This window comes from Heterodontus francisci, chromosome 13, assembly GCF_036365525.1.
Source record: "Heterodontus francisci isolate sHetFra1 chromosome 13, sHetFra1.hap1, whole genome shotgun sequence".
In the NCBI taxonomy this organism is placed as follows: Eukaryota; Metazoa; Chordata; class Chondrichthyes; order Heterodontiformes; family Heterodontidae; genus Heterodontus; species Heterodontus francisci.
The window spans coordinates 115,570,290-115,592,862 of record NC_090383.1 but is presented as its reverse complement, the minus strand read 5'-3'; the positions used below and the strand labels follow the sequence as shown (position 1 = coordinate 115,592,862).

At 44.8% G+C, this 22,573-nt stretch overlaps 1 protein-coding gene across 1 annotated transcript in view; it reads left to right on the top strand.

Moving 5' to 3' along the window:
• The window catches only part of txlnba (taxilin beta a), a 78,882-nt gene extending 63,896 nt beyond the window's left edge, over window positions 1-14,986 (top strand). The window contains exons 3-11 of the mRNA XM_068045541.1: window positions 368-459; window positions 1,729-1,899; window positions 5,271-5,465; window positions 6,125-6,244; window positions 6,816-6,890; window positions 10,379-10,471; window positions 11,372-11,467; window positions 13,859-14,339; window positions 14,688-14,986. Coding sequence (XP_067901642.1) covers window positions 368-459; window positions 1,729-1,899; window positions 5,271-5,465; window positions 6,125-6,244; window positions 6,816-6,890; window positions 10,379-10,471; window positions 11,372-11,467; window positions 13,859-14,339; window positions 14,688-14,830 — 1,466 coding nt within the window. The 3' untranslated portion in view covers window positions 14,831-14,986. The remainder of the gene's footprint in view (window positions 1-367; window positions 460-1,728; window positions 1,900-5,270; window positions 5,466-6,124; window positions 6,245-6,815; window positions 6,891-10,378; window positions 10,472-11,371; window positions 11,468-13,858; window positions 14,340-14,687) is intronic.
• Window positions 14,987-22,573: the final 7,587 nt, after the last annotated feature.

Below are 22,573 nucleotides of genomic sequence, written 5' to 3'. Positions count from 1 at the left end.
ATTGGCAAAAGGAGCAAGCCAACATGAGGAAAAACTGTGAGTGGTTAGGATCTGAAATGCACTGTCTGAGTGTGTGGTGGAGGCAGGTTCAATTGTGGCTTTCAAAGGCAGGGAGTGGGACTAGCTGAGTTGCTCTTGTAGAGAGCCGGTACGGACACAATGGGTCGAATGGCCTCCCTCTGTGCTGTAACCATTCTATGATTCCATTATATGACATCAGTGAACCAGATTTTTAATAAGCTATCCAGAATTTTTTATGGTCATTTCTCGATGCCAGCCCACTGATTACCAGATCCATTGGATGCATTGTTACTGTCACCTTACTGTGGGTTAACAATCCCTGCTGCCTTTTTGTTTTAAAACACAGGGAAGGAAGTTGCTGTATTGATGCAGAACCTGAGTAAAACCAGCTCGCCCGAGGAGTGGCAGGATGCTCTGATCGGGAAGTACGCTGAACTGGTCAGTAAACAGAACACCATGTTGGAATTTTTTATCTTCATGTTTTTCCTCCTCTCCTTGTTGGGAAACATCTCCAGAAGCAGGAAACCGACCTTGGCACCATTCCCAATTGACTCATTCTTAACGTGCAACTCTAGGCAGTGAGTGTCAGTGGGCTGTTTGACCATGAGGTGCTTCACGAGCAACCCAGGTCCTGTTCTTGCCTGACACCCAAACATTCCAGCAAGGATGATTGGAATCATGAGCGGTGAAATAGGCTCTGTTCCTTACTCACCCTCCTAGGCCCAGCAGCCCTGAGATCAATTGTAGCACCATTAACTGTGGCACTGATTAACCCAAGGATTGAACCTCACAATTTCCTAATTTGTGTGGCTGAGTGCTACAAGAACAACTATTATTTATATAGCACCTTTAAAACACCCCCCAAGGTTCATCACAGGGGTGTTATCAAAACATTTGACACCCAGCCACATAAGGAGATATTAGAACAGGTGACCAAAAGCATGGTCAAAAAGGTAGGTTTTTAAGGAGCATCTTAAAGGAAGAGAGATAGGCGGAAAGGTTTAGGGAGGGAATTCTACAGCTGAGAGCCCAGGCAGCCGAAGGCGCAGCCACCAATGGTGGAGTGACTAAAATCAGAGATGCTAAAGAGGCCAGAATTGCAGGAGTGCAGAGATGAGGCAGTTGTGGGGCGGGAGGAGGTTACACAGATAGGGAGGAGTGAGGCCATGGAGGGATTTGAAAACAAAGATGAGAATTTTAAAATCACGCCATTGACAGACCGGGAGCTATTTATTATAGGTTAGAAAGCACAGGGGTGATGGATAAATGGAACTTGACGTGAGTTCGGACACAGGCAGCTGAGCTCAAGTTTATGATGAGCAGCTTGTGTGTGAAAAAATAGGGAAGCAAATGGCACTGTCAACCATCTCAGTGTCCACATTGTTGTGCCCACTTTCATCTCCAGCATTCTCTGGTGTTCCCCATTGATCTTCAGCATTTCCGGTGTTCCCCATTGATCTCCAGAATTCTTGGTGTTCCCCATTGATCTCCAGCATTCTTGGTATTTCCTGGTGATCCTCAGCATTCCCTAGTGTTCCCCAGTGATCCTGGCACTCCTCACTGATCCCTGGCATTCCCTGGTGATCCCCAGTGTTTCCCAGTGATCCCCCACATTCCCCAATGCTCCCTGGTAATCCTCAGCAAACCCCACGTTCCCCGATGATCCCCAGCGTTCTCCAATGTTCACTGACCATTCTCTGGGTGCAGCTGGAAGAGTACCGCGGAGAGCAGAAACAGAGGAAGATGCTGCAGGGGAAGCTGGCACAACTCGCCAAGGAGAAGAACCATCTGCAGAGTGAGCACAGCAGGGCTGTCCTAGCTCGCAGCAAGCTCGAGAGCCTGTGCCGGGAACTCCAGAGACACAATAAGACTCTCAAGGTTAGTGGCACTGGGGGGGTGGTTCCAAGTTTAAAAGCACTCTGCCATCAGAAAAAAGGAAGAACAAATTAAATGGCGGCTTTGCAAAACACACATAATGGTTGAAATCTCATTGATACATCTCACCTGAGCCACTGATCGACTGATAGAGAGAAAAGGAGGCGTTGCCTAAAATGTTTCTATGAGGTTAATGCCACTTTAGGAGATCTCAGACCTGGATCATACAGGTGGAGGGTTTGATCATTCAGGTGGAGGGTTTGATCATGCAGGTGGAGGGTTTGATCATGCAGGTGGAGGGTTTGATCATGCAGGTGGAGGGTTTGATCATACAGGTGGAGGGTTTGATCACACAGGTGAAGGGTTTGATCACACAGGTGAAGGGTTTGATCATACAGGTGAGGGGGGTTTGATCATACAGGTGAGGGGGTTTGATCATACAGGTGAGGGGGTTTGATCATTCAGGTGGAGGGTATTGATCATTCAGGTGGAGGGTTTGATCATACAGGTGGAGGGTTTGATCACACAGGTGAGGGGGGTTTGATCATACAGGTGAGGGGGGTTTGATCATACAGGTGGAGGGTATTGATCATTCAGGTGGAGGGTTTGACATACAGGTGGAGGGTTTGATCACACAGGTGAGGGGGGGTTTGATCATACAGATGAGGGGGGTTTGATCATACAGATGAGGGGGGTTTGATCATACAGGTGAGGGGGGTTTGATCATACAGGTGAGGGGGGTTTGATCATACAGGTGAGGGGGGTTTGATCATACAGGTGAGGCGGGTTTGATCATTCAGGTGAGGGGGGTTTGATCATACAGGTGAGGCGGGTTTGATCATTCAGGTGAGGGGGTTTGATCATACAGGTGAGGGGGGTTTGATCATACAGGTGAAGGGGGTTTGATCTTACAGGTGAGGCGGGTTTGATCATTCTGGTGAGGGGGGGTTTGATCATACAGGTGAGGCGGGTTTGATCATTCAGGTGAGGGGGTTTGATCATACAGGTGAGGGGTTGATCATTCAGGTGGAGGGTTTGATCAGACAGGTAGAGGGGGTTTGATCATACAGGTGAAGGGTTTGATCAGACAGGTGAGGGGTTTGGTCAGACAGGTGAGGGGTTTGGTCATACAGGTGAAGGGTTTGATCATACAGGTGGAGGGTTTGATCATACAGAACATAGAACAGTACAGCACAGTACAGGCCCTTCGGCCCACGATGTTGTGCCGAACATTTAACCTACTCTAATATCAAACTAACTACCTACCCTTCATTCTACTATCATCCATGTACCTATCCAAGAGTCGCTTAAATGCCCCTAATGTATCTGCTTCTACTACCACCGCTGGCAGTGCATTCCACGCACCCACCACTCTCTGTGTAAAGAACCTACCTCTGACATCTCCCCGAAACCTTCCTCCAATCACCTTAAAATTATGCCCCCTGGTGATAGCCCTTTCCACCCTGGGAAAAAGTCTCTGACTATCCACTCTATCTATGCCTCTCATCATCTTGTACCCCTCTATCAAGTCACCTCTCATCCTTCTACGCTCCAATGAGAAAAGCCCTAGCTCCCTCAATCTTTCTTCGTAGGACATGCCCTCCAGTCCAGGCAGCATCCTGGTAAATCTCCTCTGCACCCTCTCTAAAGCTTCCACATCCTTCCTATAATGAGGCGACCAGAACTGAACACAATATTCCAAGTGTGGTCGAACCAGGGCCTTATAGAGCTGCAGCTTAACCTCGCGGCTCTTAAACTCAATTCCCCTATTAATGAAAGCCAACACACCATACGCCTTCTTAACAACCCTATCAACTTGGGTGGCAACTTTGAGCGATCTATGGACATGGACCCCAAGATCCCTCTGTTCCTGCACACTACCAAGAATCCTGTCTTTAAGCCTGTATTCTGCATTCAAATTCGACCTTCCAAAATGAATCACTTCACACTTTTCCATGTTGAACTCCATCTGCCACTTCTCAGCCCAGCTCTGCATCCTGTCAATGTCCCGTTGCAACCTAGAACAGCCTTCCACACTATCCACAACTCCAGCAACCTTCGTGTCATCGGCAAACTTGCTAACCCAGCCTTCCACTTCCTCATCCAAGTCATTTATAAAAATCACAAAGAGCAGAGGTCCCAGAACAGATCCTTGTGGAACACCACTGGTCACCGAGCTCCATGCTGAATACTTTCCATCTACTACCACCCTCTGACTTCTATGGACCAGCCAATTCTGTATCCAGACAGCCAACTTTCCCTGTATCCCATGCCTCCTTACTTTCTGAATGAGCCTACCATGGGGAACCTTATCAAACGCCTTGCTAAAATCCATATACACCACATCCACTGCTCTTCCTTCATCAATGTGTTTTGTTACATCTTCAAAGAATTCAATAAGGCTTGTGAGGCATGACCTGCCCCTCACAAAGCCATGCTGACTGTCTCTAATCAAACCATGCCTTTCCAAATAATCATAAATCCTGTCTCTCAGAATCCTCGCCAATAATTTGCACACTACTGACGTAAGACTGACTGGTCTATAATTCCCAGGGTTATCCCTGGTGAGGGGTTTGGTCATACAGGTGAAGGATTTGATCATACATGTGAAGGGGTTGATCATACAGGTGAAGGATTTGATCATACAGGTGAGGGGTTTGATCATACAGGTGAGGGATTTGATCATACAGGTGGAGGGTTTGATCATACAGGTGAGGGGTTTGGTCATACAGGTGAAGGATTTGATCATACATGTGAAGGGGTTGATCATACAGGTGAAGGATTTGATCATACAGGTGAGGGGGTTTGATCATACAGGTGAAGGATTTGATCATACAGGTGAAGGGGTTGATCATACAGGTGAGAGGTTTGATCATACAGGTAAGGGGTTTGATCATACAGGTAAGGGGTTTGATCATACAGGTGAAGGATTTGATCATACAGGTGAAGGGTTTGATCATACAGGTAAGGGGTTTGATCATAGAGGTAAGGGGTTTGATCATACAGGTGAGTGGGTTTGATCATACAGGTGAAGGGTTTGATCATACAGGTGAGGGGAGTTTGATCATACAGGTGAGGGGTTTGATCATACAGGTGAGGGGTTGATCATACAGGTGAGGGGTTGATCATACTGATGAAGGATTTGATCATACAGGTGAGGGGTTTGATCATACAGGTGAGGGGTTTGATCATACAGGTGAGGGGGGTTTGATTATACAGGTGAAGGGGTTGATCATACAGGTGAAGGAGTTGATCATACAGGTGAGGGGGTTGATCATATTAATGAAGGGAAGGCAAAAATTGTAGACATACCTTTCTTGTCTTCTCTTCTGGTCCTTGAAGCCAATGCAATCTGTTTCTTGTCTCCTGAGCAGGAGGAGAGCTTGCAGAGAGCAAGAGAGGAAGAGGAAAAACGCAAAGAGGTGACCAAACATTTTCAGGACACTTTGTTGGATATCCAGGCACAGATAGACCAGCACAGCCAACGGAATGTCAAACTGTGCGAGGAAAACACTGAGCTCGCCAGCAAACTGAAAACTGTCATTGAGCAGTACGATACACGGGAGGAGGTAATAAACGCAGGCAGGAATCAGGATTCTGCTAGTACACACAGCAACCAGGGTTACCAACTTCTGGAGGTTTCATTCTGGGACAAAATAAAAGGCTTAATGAAATTGAATTTTCTCTTAATTCCCCTATGATTTTTCTCAGCCTTGCTCGCAGCCGTGTCCAGGAGATTAATCTTTAATTCCTGGAGCCTCAAGGACAATCCTGAAGTTATAGCAGGAGATCAGGAGAACCCTGTGGAATTTCTCCCATGCTGCACGCATGCATGGGAGTCTGCTTTTTTAAATTAATTCATGGAATGTGAGCATCGCTGGCTAGGCCAGTATTTATTGCCCATCCCTAATTGCCCTTGAGAAGGTTTGCCATGAATGAAGTCCTGACTGTATTAGCAGTCAAATGTATTTCAAGGAAGGTGTTGGGTGTTCACACACTAATAACACCTTGCAGAATTTCATGACCAGATTTTGTCTGCTGCCAGTAATTCTGCTAGATCCACACTGTTAGATGTTCTAATGAAGTGTGATCAAAGGATAGAGGGAAACTGGGACTGTGTTCATCAGGTTTGCAGTAGCTCTCAAGCCTGTTGCAGCCTGTCTTTGGGCCTATCCTGGGTGCAGTTATTTACCGTTTTGTCTGCCTGTGCGTCTAATCTTTTCTGCAGCACTTAGAGAAGATCTTCAAGCACAGGGATCTGCAGCAACAACTGGTTGACGCGAAACTCCTACAGGCACAGGAGCTAATGAAGGAGGCAGAGGAACGACATCAGCGAGAAAAGGAATATGCAAGTATTGGCCAATGATTGGTTCACACAGTGGTTTATAACTATTGGTCAACCATTGGTTCAGCTAGTGGTACCAACCATGGGCTCATCGACACATAGGAACAGGAGTCGACCATTCAATCTTTCCTATCCCTTTTTATCAGCAGGTGACCAGAGCTGTACATAGTAGCCCATGGGAATTTGATCAACATCTGAGTCAGTAATACATCTTTCAATGTGTATCTATAACTCAGAACACCAGGATATTGGGCAGCTTCAATGAAGGAATGACCAAGTCCTTCAGTCAAACAAACAGCACTACATCCTTGTCAATGTCATCCCACTATGTGCATTGGGGTGCAGTGGAGGTGCTGGGGAGATGGGTAGGGGAGTGGGACGTGAAAGGACCATGTCTGGTCATCATGCTCCAGCCGTTATGAGGTGTACGGAAAGCTTAACGCCAATTTTGTATATTCAACATGGCTCCCGAGGAGTCCGAAAATTTGCTTGAAATACTGACTTTTTCTTTTACACAGTGGAACTCACGCTAAAATTATCGTTTGCAATCTCTCTCTCCTTGCTCTTCAAACAGCTACTGAATCAAGCATCTGAGTGGAAGCTGCAAACCAACATCATGAAGGAACAAGAAACCCTGCTCAAGGCCCAGGTGAATTGTGCAACACTGCATGGTGTGCCAGCCGAGGCTTGCTGATTGACCTTCAGTCTCCTTACATTTGTGTGGTAGAGTGCAAGCTTTCCATCTGGAAGCCATACTAATCCACACAGCTCTAACATACAGTGGGTTATTTTAATCAGCAATCAGTCTGTTCGCAACCACAGTGTCACATTTGACCCCGAGATGAGCTTCGACCTCATATTCATGCCATCACTAAGATCCAAAACTCTGCTGCCGATGTCTTAACTCGCACCAAGTCCCGTTTCCTGATCACCCCTGTGCTCACTGACCTACATTGGCTCCCAGTCAAGCAACATCTTGATTTTAAAATTCTCATCCTTGTTTTCAAATTCCTCCATGGCCTCACCCCTCCCTATCTCTGTCATCTCCTCCAGCCCCATAACCCTCCAAGATATCTGTGCTTCTCTAATTCTGGCCTCTTGTGCATCCCTGTTTTAATCACTCCACCATTGGTGGCCATGCCTTCAGTTCCCTAGGCCCCAAGCTCTGGAATTCCCTCCCTACACCTCTCCCCCTCAGTTTCCTCCTTTAAGACACTCCTTAAAACCTACCTCTTTGACCAAGCTTTTGGTCATCTGACCTAATATCCCGTTTTGTGTGTCGGTGTCTTACTTTGTAAAGTGTAAAGTGCCTTGTGAATTTTTATTATGTTAAAGGCACTATATAAATAAAAGTTGTTATTGTATTATATATTATTATGAAGTATTCACTGTTGTTTTGTAGTGAAACATGGTAGACTCTTTGCAAACAGCAAAGTCCTCACAAACACCAATGAGATAAATGGTATGTTAATCTGCTTTAATGATGTCAGTTGAGAAATAAATATCAGCCAAGACATTGAGGAGAACTCCTCAGCTGTTTTCAAATAGTGTCATGGGATCTCACCTGAACAGGCAGAAGGGACCTCCATTTTAATGCTTCATCTGTTGGCACCACCAACAATACAGCACTCCCTCAGTACTGCACTGGAGTGTCAGCCTGGATTCTGGGCTCAAGTGCCTAGAGTGGGGCTTGAACCCACATTCTTCAAACAGAGAGGCAAGACTGCTACTCACTGACCAACACTGCAAATTTGCCATAGGGTGTGCTTTTCTTTATTTTGTGTTGTCACTGTTGTTGGTCATTCTTTTGTGTCAGCTTTTACCATTGTAAGTTATTCCATTCAATTTTGCTATGTCAACTGTCACAATGTAGTTACAGGCTTTTTCCACTATGTTACGCTATGGAGCAAGTTTCTGAAATCCATGTCCCAACTCCATTGCCATCTCTCATTTCATAAATTCATATTAATCAACAGACTGTGAACAACACATCGGACAGTTAACTGCAACAATTCAGCAATGTTTAAAAATATATATATTGTGAGTACATAAAATACATACATCTTTTTTTAAGCTTGCATTTCTTAAGTGTTTTTCACAACCTTAGGACGAACCAAATTGCTCTCCAGGCAATTAAGTACATTTTCAAAGTGTAGTTACTGTTGTAATGTAATAAACACTGCATCAAGGTCCCTCAATGGCAAGAAAATCTGTTCTAGTGATGTTTCATTGAGCGATAATTATTGGTTAGGACTCTGGGAAGATCTCCCCTGCTCTTCTCCAAAATAGTATCACAGGATCTTTTATGCTCACCTGAGAGGGCAGACAGGGCCATTGTTTAACATCACAACGAAGAGATGGCACTTCCAACAGTGCAGCACTCCCTCAGTACTGCACTGGGAAGTGTCAGCCTGTTTTTTTTGTGTTTAAGTCTCTGGAGTGGGACTCAAATGCACAACCTTCTGAATCAGAGGTGAGTGTGCTGCCCACTGAGCCATGGTTAACATTTAAGCTTAAGGTGAATCTTAAAGCACATTGTTTATCCGTAATGCCCATTGGTTGTACTGTTATTTTTGTTGTTATAGTGCAGTTAGCAGGAATAGAAAATTTTCTATCTTAATGGTCCTGAATGAAATGTGGCATTGAGAATGATACGTGAGATTGAATCATGTTTTCCTGCTGACATAGAATCACAGAATTGTTACAGTGCAGAAGGAGGCCATTCGGCCCATTGTGTCTGCACTGGCTCTCTGAAAGAGCAATAGGGCAGCGTAGCTCACTATAATGCTCCACTTCCAAATTGTTCAATCCCAAATATTTTACGGAATTCCTGCACCATTTCAGCAGTGACTCCTGAGGGAAAGAAACATGCTCGGTGAGTCAGTAATGTAGGGAAGTAGGCTCTGGATTGACTAGATGGATGAAGGTCCTGAGGACGTGGAATGCCTGCCCACAAGTGGCTATTGAGGAAGGGGCTAGATCATCATTTTAATGTAAAGAATATAAAAGACGTGGGAAATGGGCGATGACATGGGATTGGAGTAGAACGCTCCAACTGAAGGGCTAGCACTGAGAGACACAGTGGGCCAAATGGCCAGCCGCATCCAGTGCCTATGATTCTACGTATGATAACAAACACTATTCTGCTGATCTGACTGACACTTTGGCCTAAACTGATGCCTGTCCGCATAATGAAACAAATAATTGGTGCATTGAAATTGCCTTGTGCCAGCTTAGCAACACAATAAGCTAATGCACTTGCATGAGATTTCTCTGCTATTTTGATCACGTTTCCTGTTTTAAACCCATTTAGTTAAGTAATGTGCAAATGTGTTTGTCACTAACATCTCATGGGATTTAGCCTAAAATGTACAAAGCAATACTGCTGTTCAAACCATCAAACCCATCCTTTCATCAGCCATATACACCCAGCACAGCCTACCCAACCTATCCAGTCTCTCAGGAAAGTGTCCAAATCTTCCTGGGCAGTTAAGTTTCGATAACTTTCCCCTAACCCTTAAGTTAACTGCATGCAATGATAGGGGACATGATCAAGTTCTTTATAATGTTGAAATACATGGACTGTGTAAATGCAAAAGGATTAAACTCTGAACAGAGAACTAAGGAACACAAGCGAGAAACCTCAAGCAAGACTTGAGATGTGTAGAAATGTTTTGCCCCCGAACATTATGGAAGAGACTCCCAGCAAACATGGTATCCAGTACGATCTATAAAAGTTAGACACAGCTGGATCAAAATCTCATGCCTGGGACATAGATGATCAAATACTGTTGGTTGCTGGAAACGTGAGTGTGTAACTACATGAGATCAGCTACCTCACTAGGAGAACGCTCCTGTTCTTCATATAGGGCCATGGGATCTCTTACATCCACTTGAACAGTTAGACACGGCCTCAGTTTGACATTCTCATCCAAAAGGCAGCACCTCTGACAATGCAGCACGCCCTCGGTACTGATTTAAAGTGTCAGCCTGGAGTGGGGGGGGGGGGGTATTTGATGTCACCACCACCTTCATGACTCAAAGCGAGAGTGCTAGCTGCTGAACCAACACTTAACTACTGCTTTCAATAGGAACTCCCTCTCCAGAGCTGATGTGTGCCCCCTGATCTCTTTCCAGCTCAAGCTGTACTCTGAGAAGTTCGAGGAGTTCCAGGGGACACTGACAAAAAGCAACGAAACGTTCGGCAGCTTCAAGCAGGACATGGAAAAGGTCAGAGAGCAAACCAATCATGCAATTGAAGGACAAGGGCAGATCGCTCAGTTATCATGGAAGCATGGACACTTTGGTGTAACTTTGCTCGATTGATTTGGGAAAGGAAGGGGAGCGGGATCATGTTGTGAGACTCCTGGGTGGGAAGCCTTTCTGGCAGTGAAAGTGGGTCAGAACACTGAGTGTTTAGAGTGTTGTAGCCCTATGTCTGCTACCATGTTCACTTCTGGTCAGGCTCGTGGACTGAGCTTCACGCAAATTCCCCCTGGAGTCTTGGCAGACAAATTAAATCCTTGGGGCAATCGTGAATGTTCTTCATCTGGAACCCTACTTAAAGAAAGAACTCAGAACATCCCAAAGCGCTTTACACCCAATGAAGGACTGTTTGAAGAGTAGTTATCATTGTAATGTAGTAACTGAGGGATATGGGAACATGTTAGATAGATGGATTTCATCGATTGAGAGGGGATGAGCTGGCTGGGCAAAATGTTCTATTGATTCTGCTTAAAGAAGGAAAGAACTTGAATTTATATATCACACTTCACAGCTAAATCCTAAAGTGATGCACAATCGATGAATTACTTCTGCAAGGTCTCAGCAATGCAAAAAATGACCAGTTATTCGATATTGCTGGAGTAGATTGAAGCATAAAATCAGCATTGGTAACTCCCCTAGAGTTCTTTTAAGCAATACCATGGAATCAGTTACATCCACCTAAACAGGCAGGCAGGGCCTCGGGTTTAACATATAATAAAATGTCGGCTTAGATTATGTGCTCAGGTTACAGAAGTGGGGACTTGAACCCACTATCTAGCTGGCTCAGGGGAGTGAGAGTACTAGCACTGAGCCAATCTGACATGTGCAGCTCAGACTATAACACCCTTATTTGTGCCCTTATAGATGACAAAGAGGATGAAGAAACTTGAAAAGGAGACAGTAATGTGGAAAACTAAGTGGGAATCCTGCAACAAAGCTCTTCTGGACATGATTGATGAGGTGAGGATTTATCCATACATTGAAAACAGGCGTTTATTTCTTACAAGTCACAATTTCCAGTTTGTAAAGCTTTGACCTCATTGACAGAGCAGCCAATTCAATTGTTTCTAAGGCAGCTAGCAGCGGAGTGTACCAAGCCTTCACCATTTCTCCTTGGGATAGAGGCAGTGGTTGTAGGGGGGGGGGCAATTCCCATGCCAGAGTTACAGCGTGGAAGACTTGGAGACTATCAGAATTGCACCCCACCAACCCCTAACCTACAAGGTTTCAGGGCTGGAACTTGTTCTTGAACAGACGAGCATAGGGTGTCCACCCTATGGACAGTGGACGTGCGGCCCACTATCTCTGAGATTCCAGCTCAGGAAACCTTGTGTCTCCTATTCACTGCTCTGCCCAGTTCCAATACCATGTGTCTCTTGGTTTGTTTTGAGTTGTGCTTAAAGCTGTTGCCCCACTGGTCAATAGATCCTAAATGATGAAACCGAGATCTACCTCATAACGTTGCTTGAGATGTACGCAAAAGGAGGTACAGAAGTGTAGTGGTTGTGTTACTGGACTAGTAACCTGGAGGCTTGGATTAATCAATCCAGAGAAGGTTTCATCATTGCAGAATGAGACTTTGAATACAGCTTCAAGAAGCAATTCTGGAAATCCAAAGCTTCTCTCAGTAAAAGTGACTGGGGGAGACAGTGGTGTGGTGGTAATATCATTGGACTAGTAATGCAGAGGTCCAGGCTAGTGCTCTGGGGGCAGGGGTTTGAATCCCACCATGGCAGATGGTGAAATTGGAATTCAATTAATAAAAATCTGCAATTTAAAAAAAAGCTAGTCTAATGGTGACCATGAAACCCATCTGGTTCGCTCATGTCCTTTAGGGAAGGAAATCTGCCATCCTTACCTGGTCTGGCCTACATATGACTCCCAATTCACAACAATGTGGTTGACTCTTAACTGTCCTCTGAAATGGCCTAACAAACCACTCAGTTCAAGGGCAATTAGGAATGGGCAATACATGTCGGCCCAGCCAGTGACACTCATATCCCATGAACAAATAAAAAAAAGATTGTTTTAAAATCTCAAGCAATTCACTAGTGTCCTTTAAAGAAAGGAAACATGCCGTCCTTACCCAGTCTGGTCTATATGTGACTTGAGTCCCACAGGAGTGATGGATGACTGCTACAAATCACAGAGAGTGTAGTAGCTCAAGAACACAGCTACCATCACCATTGTTTTGAGACAACTAGAGATGGGAATAAACGTTGGCCTTGACAGCGACGCCCACATTCTGATTTTTTTTAAATACAATTCATTGGTAATGTTAATTGAAATTTTCTGTGTGGCTTTCAAGTCTTAGTAGCATGAACCACAAAACAGTCTGGCCATCCCTGTGGATCCCTAATGAAAGGTATGACTTTCATTTATATAGCACCTTTCATGGCCTCAGGACATCCCAAAGCACTTTACAGCCAATGAAGCACTTTTAAAGTGTGGTCATGGTTGTAATGTAGGAAATACAGCAGCCAATTTGCGCACAGCAAGCTCCCACAGCAGCGATGTGATAAACGACCAGATTACCTTTTATTAAGTGATGTTGGCTGTGGGATAAATACGGGGCCGGACACCAGGGAGTACTCCCTTTTCTCTTCTTCGAAATAGTGCTGTGGGATTTTTGTTTATACCCAGCTTAGAGGGCAGACGGGACCTCAGTTTAACGTCTCATCTGAAAGACGGCACCTCCAACATTGTACTGGAGTGTTAGCCTAGATTATGTGCTCAACTCTCTGCAGTGGCACTTAACCCACAACCTTCTGACTCAGAGGTAGAGATTGCTACCAACTGAGCCACAGCTGACACCTGATCTCCTGTGGAATTGCTCATGGTGAATGGGAGGATATGATGTTCAAAAAGGCAGAATGTGCAAAGTCTAAATGTGTATTAGAACAGAAAGCCGATGAAACTGAAAAGCTGACAAAGGAAACTATTAGAGTTTCTGGTGAAGTTTGGCCAGGGTATGTGCACAGTGCTCAATTGCCCCAAGCGATGAGTATATCTCAGGTCTACTGGCTCCATGTCATATTTAGCACAAACTGCTGTCGAACCAAGTACCTGCAGTACAACAGACCCCTCAGAGGAGATGCCCAAACTCTCCTTTGTATTTAGCTTATGAAATGCTGCCTGAAAGGGCGGTGGAAGCAGACTCAATAGTAACTTTCAAAAGGGAATTGGATAAATACTTGAAAGGCAACAATTTGCAGAGATGTGCAGAAAGAGCGGGGGGAGTGGGACTAATTGGATAGCTCTTTCAAAGAGCCAGCACAGGCACAATTAGGTCAAATAGCATCCTTCAGCACTGTGATTCTATGATTCTTATCCTGGTGCCCTCTGTTACAGAGAGAAATTAGATCCAAGGAGTACGAATGCTTTCAGCTGAAGATCCAGAAGTTGGAAAGCCTTTGCAGGGCACTTCAGGAGGAAAGGACTGAGCTCTACAAAAGGATAATGAATGTGCGCTTCAAGGCGGATGAACCCAAGACCCAGGCAGATGAGGCAGGGAGCATCGAAGAGGAGGAGGAGAAGAAAGTTAAGACAATAGTGGGTTCCACTTTGGGAGAAAGCCGCCTGCAGGATCTGGCCATGGCATTCAAAGTGGTACATTGTGTCAAAGAGGCTGTCCAGAAGGATGGCATAAAGGACGACAATGCTTCTTCAGAGTCCGAGGCAGAAAGTCCACTGTCTATCACGGAGACTTTAAGGTCCCCATTAGAAGATAACCAGAAAGGGACATGCAGTGCCGCAGAAACACCCACTCCAGCTCTCGCTCCGGTTTCAGCTCTCGCTCCTGCATCTGCTCCACTTCCAGTTCCAGCTCCTGCTCCACTTCCAGTTTCAGTACTGAATTCCGCTCCTGCTCCAGCTCCTGCTCCAGTTTCAGTACTGAATTCCGCTCCTGCTCCAGCTCCTGCTTCACTTCCAGTTTCAGTACTGAATTCTGCTCCTGCTCCACTTCCAGTTTCAGTACTGAATTCTGCTCCTGCTCCACTTCCAGTTTCAGTACTGAATTCTGCTCCTGCTCCAGCTCCTGCTTCACTTCCAGTTTCAGTACTGAATTCTGCTCCTGCTCCACTTCCAGTTTCAGTACTGAATTCCGCTCCTGCTCCAGCTCCTACTCCAGTATCAGTACTGAATTCTGCTCCTACTCCTACTCCAGTTTCAGTACTGAATTTCACTCCTGCTCCAGCTCCTACTCCACCTGCAGTTCCAGACGCTGCTCAGGAAACAAGAGCTTCTACAGAAGAGGCAAGTCCTGGCCCAGTGGGAGTTGTGGAGAGAACAGAAGACACTGACATGGATGCAGTTGACTGATTCTCGAGCTGCACTTGCCACTGTCAATCAGTTTTTAACACTGACCATTAAGGGGTTGGTTTGTTTTCCAATATTTTGTGCAGTAAAATGAAAATAAGTCCTTATTCCTTGTTATTTTTTTTTCATGGAAAAATTGAGTCAGACTAAACCGTATGAAAAAACACTTTATTCTCTCCAGTGCATGATCTAGACATGAACACAAACATTTAGATCCAGGATATCTCAGCAATAAGTAACAGAGGACTGGTCACATCTGTGACACACTCAGAACTCACTGTAGCACACTCAAAACTCACCTATACACTCAGAACTCACTGTGAAACACTCAAAACTCACTCATACACTCAGAACTCAGCGTGATACACTCAGAATTCAGCGTGACATACTCAGAACTCACTGTGACACACTGAGAACTCACAAATACACTCAGAACTCACAAATACACTCAGAACTCAGCGTGACATACTCAGAACTCACTGTGACACTGAGAACTCACAAATACACTCAGAACTCACAAATACACTCAGAACTCAGCGTGACACACTCAGAACTCAGCGTGACACACTCAGAACTCACTGTGACACACTCAGAACTCACTGTGACACATTCAGAACTCACTGGTGAGTGTGGTGAAAGCTCTTCACACTGAATGAAATACCACCACAGGTCTAAATTTTTCTCTTCCATTCTGGGTGCCAAGACCATTGTCTCAAAGGCATCATTGTGGTGTGCAAGAGGAAGGGAAATATGGGCTTGTGCGCAACCTATGTGTAACTCTCGATATCCTCTCTGCCAGAGTATTAGCTGTGAAAAGCTTACACCCACTATAGACTAGGTCACAGACATGTCCATGCTTCTCACTGAAGGACAGAGTCCCAACAGGAATGGAACTACAGCCTCCAAAGTTATTATTACTGCATTACTTGGACTGATGGTCAGCACCTGTAACATTGGCTTATCTTCCTCATTCAGATGCTGACTGCATTTCCTGTGTTTATTTGCAACTTGTCCTACATCTCTCTCTCTTCTCACTCCTGCTGTTGGGGTTGAGTAAATATGGGAATGTTTTCATTTGTCACAAAACAAAAACAATCCCAGAGGCAACTAAAGAATCGTCACAAAAGTAAAATACTGCAAAAATGTGAAATAAAAACAGATCATGCAGTAAACTTGTTTATGAACTGTTAAATCTCTAACTTCTTCCAGTTCTGACAAATGGTTATCAGCCTGAAACGTTAACAGGCCTGATTTTAACTCTGTAAAGTTTTGAATGAGTTAAAATCTCACCCTTTCAATGTTTCCCTCTGCACAGATGCTGCCTGACCTGCTGAGCATTTCCAGCAATTTTTATTTAAGGAATAGTCACTGCCTGTTCTTCCGGTCAGTGCATTACAAAGGAACAGTTCGCCTGTCGGTCTTTCGAGCCTATTTGGCCATTTTGTCACATGGTAACTCTATCGCTTTACTCCAATCCCCTATGCCTTCTCCGTGTGCCTTAATACCCTTAGGGACCAAGTAAGTTCCTATCTCCCTTCCTGAAGCAACTCAACCTATTCTGCACCTGACCTAGTGCATTCCACATCGTCAAAACACTTTGTATAAAGAGGTACTTTTTCCTGAATTCAGTCTCAATGGGTTTGCTCCCAGTCCGAAGATGATGTCTGCTTGTTTTTGATTCTCCTGTTCGACCCATTCTTTTACCTCTTCTGTTAAAGAACCCTGAGCATTTCCCAACATCACTGAGTCATTAAGTTTAATCTGTGGGTAGAATTCTGTGTTGACCCATGAACTGACCATTGTGATGTGGAATTTATACCAGGTACACCCTTCTTAGGAACATAAGGAACTGAAGGAGGCCATTCAGCCCCTCGTGTTTGTCCTGCTATGTAATGAGATCATTGCTGATCTGTATCCAACTCCATATATTTTGGCAAAAAGTTGATTTAAAATGATTAATTGAGCTAAGCATCTATTGCCTTTTGTCGGTGAGAGTTCCAAGCTTCCATCACCCTTGAAGGGGTTTAGTTTAGAGATACAGCACTGAACAGGCCCTTCGGCCCACCGAGTCTGTGCCGACCAACAACCACCCATTTATACTAATCCTACATTAATCCCATATTCCCTACCACATCCCCACCACCTACCCACACTAGGGGCAATTTACAATGGCCACTTTACCTGTCAACCTACAAGTCTTTGGCTGTGGGAGGAATCCAGAGCACCTGGTGGAAACCCACACGGTCACAGGTAGAACTTGCAAACTCCACACAGGCAGTACCCAGAACTGAACCTGGGTCGCTGGAGCTGTGAGGCTGCGGTGCTAACCACTGCGCCGCCCCAAGTGTGTAGAAATGTTTCCTAACTTCTCCCCTGAATGGCCTGGCTCTAATTTTAAGGATACATCCCCTTGACCTAGACCTCCCCATCAGCAAAAAACATTTCTATCTATACTATCAATTGCTTTCAAAATCCTAAAAAACCTCTCAAATCACCCTAAAACCTTCTATATTCCAGGGAATACAAGCCTAGCTCATGTAATTGCTCCTCAGTTTACACACATAGAAATAAAATTGAATACCAAATCCTGCAACAGCATCTTGGCTCCAAACATGTCCACTGTCCATTAATAATGGCTGTAACATCTGTCACTGATCACGGAGTAATCCTGCTCTCCAAATACTTAATGCATACACTATTGCTTCTTTATAGAGCTTCGGAGGCCTCTGTTTTTGGCCAAATCAAGACTTTTGTGACCTGGAGGGTCAAGAACAGTACCAATAACCCCACGCTGGTTCACTAACCTCCCTGAACCATTCCAAGCAGTCTGAGCAATCACACATTGTTGATTTGGTCAGTTGAGTGTCTGACACACTCAGAACCTATCACTGCTGCTCAAGAGTCTCGAAGTGAAACTGTTAGAACATTCTTACACTCTCCTCACAGGGCCAAACCACAGTTATCCAAACCCAAGGACCTTAAGTAGTTGTAAGAGATCCCATGGCATTGTTTTGAAGAGCAGGGAGTTCTAATATGCCAGACCAGTACTTAATCCTCGACCAGCACCAAAAACAGATTGGTCCAGTTCTGATGAAAGGTCACTGACCTGAGACGTTAACTCTGCTTCTCTCTCCAAAGATGCTGCCTGACCTGCTGAGCATTTCCAGCATTTTCTGTATCCAGCATCTGCAGTATTTTGCTTTTATTTGTTTGGTCCAGAAATTGGATTGCATTGAAAAACACTCTCACCCAGTGATCATTTTATTTCCAATATATTTTTCATTGTGTTCAAAAATCGCAGCCAGAGGACTCCCTCTGGTCTGTGTGTGTGTGTGTTAGTGGCACTGTAAACACAGTATGTTACATATTTCTGTGAGGTGCAATAAGGCACTACATAAACGCCAAGTCTTTCTTTAGCCCGTACTAGTCCTGACCTGGCAGAGCACAATATCAATGCTGGGTGCAGAAAGTGAAAACATAGTCTTCTGCCCAGTCCAGCTCGATGAGCCGACTATGACTGAGCATTAGATCTAGCCAGAGGTGTTCATGTGTTGAACATGTGAACATTAAGGATCATTAGATACCACATGCAAAGTTTAAATTCACCTCTCTATTCATCTGCACATCTGAATTTGCTGGTATTAACAGGAGATGATACTGCCATTCAATCTCGGCTGACACTCAGTACAGTACTGAGGGAGTGCTGCACTGTCGGAGGTGCCGTCTTTTGGATGCAGCATTAAACGGAGGCCCTGTTGACTCTTTCAAGTGGACAGCACTATTTTGAATGACAGCAAGGAAGTTCTCTCCAGTGTCCTGGCCAGTAACTATTCCTCAATCAGCATCACTAAAACTGATTATCTGGTCATTATCTCATTACTGTTTGTGGGAGCTTGCTGTGCGCAAATTGGCTGCCAAATTTCCAGCAGAGACCATGCTTCAAAACATTGGTTGTCTAGCGCATTGGGGCACCCTGAGGTCGAGTAAGGTGCTATATAATTGCAAGTTCCTCTTTCAAGACAGGAAACAGCGATGAGAAATCCTTCTCCAGTCCATCAATGGGACTTTTACAAGAAGAGTTCTATTAAATCCATGTCACTCATACTGCTGAGCATATGCTACAAAACAACCCTAAAATAAACCCTCATTCATGGCTGTTCATTATTTTTAAATGTTATCACAAGGCATTAGGATCATATAACTCAGTCCCAAACATCTGTAACTCTATTCCCGAGGCACTGCGGAGATTCCAGCTGACCGGGCAAACAGTGCCAGATCCTGTTCTACACAGCCTGTGCTCCAACATTTCCGACTGATAAACTCGTCTTACTGACCACAAGGATGCAGTGAAAACGAGCACCCACGTTTCAGTGACTAGAGCTGTACTCTCCATTATTTGTCCAATTAAAAGAAAGAGATATAGTACAATCTCAGGATGCCCCAAAGTGCTTTACAACCAATGAAGTACTTGTCAAGTGTTATCACTGTTGTAATGTAGGAAACATTACAGTAGAACATTACAAAAGAACACGAGAGAATGAGGTAATGTGTAGTGGTCGGAGGTACACAGCTGGTCCCCTACACCTGAAAGTGTAACTAAAAGCAGACAATGCTGGAAATACTCAGAGGTCAGGCAGCATCACTGGAGACAGAGATAGTTAACGTTTCAGATCATTAGCCTTTCATCAGAACTTTGTCAGACCCTTCTAACAAAGTGTCATCGACCTGAAACTTTAACTTTGCTTCCCTCTCCACAGATGCTGCCAAACCTGCTGAGTATTTCCAGCCTTTTCTATTTTTACTTCAGATTTCCAGCAACTACATTTTGGTATTTTTGCACCAGAAAGCGTACAGACAGCTTAATTTTACAGGTGATACCCAGTGTTTAATAGAGACTCACAACCAAAATGATTAACCTTTTAGATGTTAAAGGACCTAATCTAGACCTCACTTTTGCTTCAATTTCCCAGTTTTTATTTTATCCATTTATGGGATGTGGGTATCGCTGGCAAGGTCAGCATTTACTGCCCATCCGTAATCGCCCTCTTGTGTATTTAATGCAAGTGTCAGCAGTGGCATGTCCCACTCCAGAGACTCGGAGAACATAATCCAAGCCGTCACTCCCAGTGCAATTCCTGATCATTGCCGACCTACACAAGCGTATGCCTTTCGATGGTTCGAGATCGGGAATACGACCCTTCGTAATTTAGTGGAGAAATTTGTAGTGCCTCTGCTGCCCTCCTGATTTGGGGGTCAGTTAGCTTGGCAAAACTGGGAAGTGATGCTGGGATCTTCCCAGTCTGTATGGTTCTGCTACTCACTGAAAGCAATGCATTTATGTAGCTACCTATCAAAATCGCAGGATGTCCCAAAGCAATTTACAATCAAGTAATGTAGGAAACACAGCAGTTTCCACAAACAGTATTGTGATAATGACGACATCTTTTGTTAATGAATGACATTGGTGGGGATATAAATATTGGCCAGTACACCACAGAGAACTCCCCCTGCTTAACTCCTAAATAGTGCTGTGGGATCCTTTATTTTCACCTGAGAGGACAGACAGGGCCTTGGTGTAACATCTCATTCGACTGTCCTCTGCAGTGCGGCTCGAACCCATATCCTTCTGATAATGAAAGCAGTGTAGGACATGGTAATACTGAATATCGTCTGACTACAGCACCAACCATCGAAGGAAGGCAGCAGACTGTAGATGAGGCATGTAGATTGAACAGAGTTTCTGCAACTGTACCTGATTCTAGTCTTGAGAGAGCAGGTAAAATGCTCCAGGAGAGGCTTGCGGCCCTGAGTGCACACAGAGAGACTCACATTACCTACGTGCAAATGTAAATAAGACTACAGGACTCTGTTGCAAAGTTCTCTGAAGTGGTGTTGGGCACAAACAGTGATGTGGAGTGTCTTGCTGCAGTTACCTCTGAATGTAGGACTTCAAGTTAACAAAAACCTAACCTGCCCTCACCTCAAGTAAACCCCCCCGCCCCCAAACCCCGACAAATACTCAGGGCCAGGTGAAAATCACGTACGGTGTTCAACCAGCAATGGCTCCATTTTCACATCAACATGGAAAGCTTACCTCAACTGCTATGCTTTTCTGAGCTTGGTTTTATTCAGGTTGTCCTGCAACTGTTACCGTTACTCACACGGGATTCTGCATGTGGGAGGTGTGCTCGTGACCCCAGGGAACAATCCTTAATTTCCATCCCTATCAAACCTGGGGATGTGGGGAGGGTGGGAGACATCAAGCTTTTCCTCAACAAGACCGAGATTAGTGTTTCACCGTTTGAGGTGGGGGAGTGTCTTTGGCTTTGTGGTAACATTTCCGTCTCAGAGGCCAGGAGGTACAGGGTTTGAATCTCACTCCAGAGAGCTGCAGCGAACGGAGACCAGTTCTGAATTCTGGTTTGACATCCAGCCGGATACTCACATCTAGTGGGTGTGGGTGACCCCTCCCCTCCAAAAACCCTTCCTTCATATAAAACCAACCACCCCATGGGCTGGAGTAAAGATGGTGTGACAGAAATCACACCTGCCAAATAGAAACATGTTAATTTTGTCATATGGGACACTACTTGAACTTTTTTTTTTAAATTGGACATTGCACAGAACTTGTTTAAAAAAACAGAACTGAGCTGCTGAAAACATGGTTGCACATTTGCATTCTGACAGTTGAACACAGAGACAATGGAAGTGCCACTAATTCAATTAACAAGATTAGTCTGGGCAACAGTGATGATCCACATCTTGTCTGAGTAAGAGTCAACACTCCTCCCCACCCCACCAAGTGTCTGGGAGACTCAAGTCCAGCAACCCTCCAAGAAGTTGCTATTTCAAACAAAGACATGGTCACATGACTTACCTGCTGGCCAAACTGGGGACTGTTTGAATTGTGCCTCACAGAAAGGTAATAGACTGCAATTTGAAGACAAAAGGAAGCTCTCTCTCCCTGTCTCTCTCTACAGCAACCTACAGAGACCTGCAGTAACAGCTTCAGCCTCATGACAGTGCACTTCTCCAGCCTTCTGGTACCAGAGAAGCAAGGTGGAAATTGTGCACTGGGCCCCAGCGAGAACTCCAAGACCTCAGCTTTTATCAAGGACACTTCCACCCAGTAACTGAATTTCCTTTGGTACGAATTCTACTTCAACCCCACCACCACCACCCCCAATTCTTTCCTCCCCCTGAATCTATTTGTGTGTGTTTCTCTCGTATGCATGCCAGCGTGGTTGCGTCGCGTATTTTAGTAATTTTAACCGAGTTAGAGTGATAAGGCTAATAAACTTACATCGTTCTTGTTTAAACTTAAGAAAACCTGACTGACTGGTTCCTTTGCAATTACAATTAGAGTGCAGTGAACAAAGGGCTCACTAAGGGGGCAAGCTAAAATCACTGTTTTAAAAGATAAACCCTGTTACAGCCAAATGAGGAAAGGGGCAAGAGGGGAGCCCAAGACCCTTCCTCATCCAGTTGTAACAATGGTACAGCCATAGAAGGAGCATTTGCATCCCACCACTATGAACACCAGGCCAATTAGGACAGAAAATCATGTCAATAATAGATGAATGTTTGAGGCTCATCTCACAATCCCTCACTATTTTAACAAAAGCCAACTAAACTAGTAGTCAGCACAACGAAATGTAAAAGAGAACAGCGTTAAGTCTGCAGTCACATCTGCCCTACACTGAAATCAGGTTTATAATCAAAGTACACACGGACAACAATTAAAAC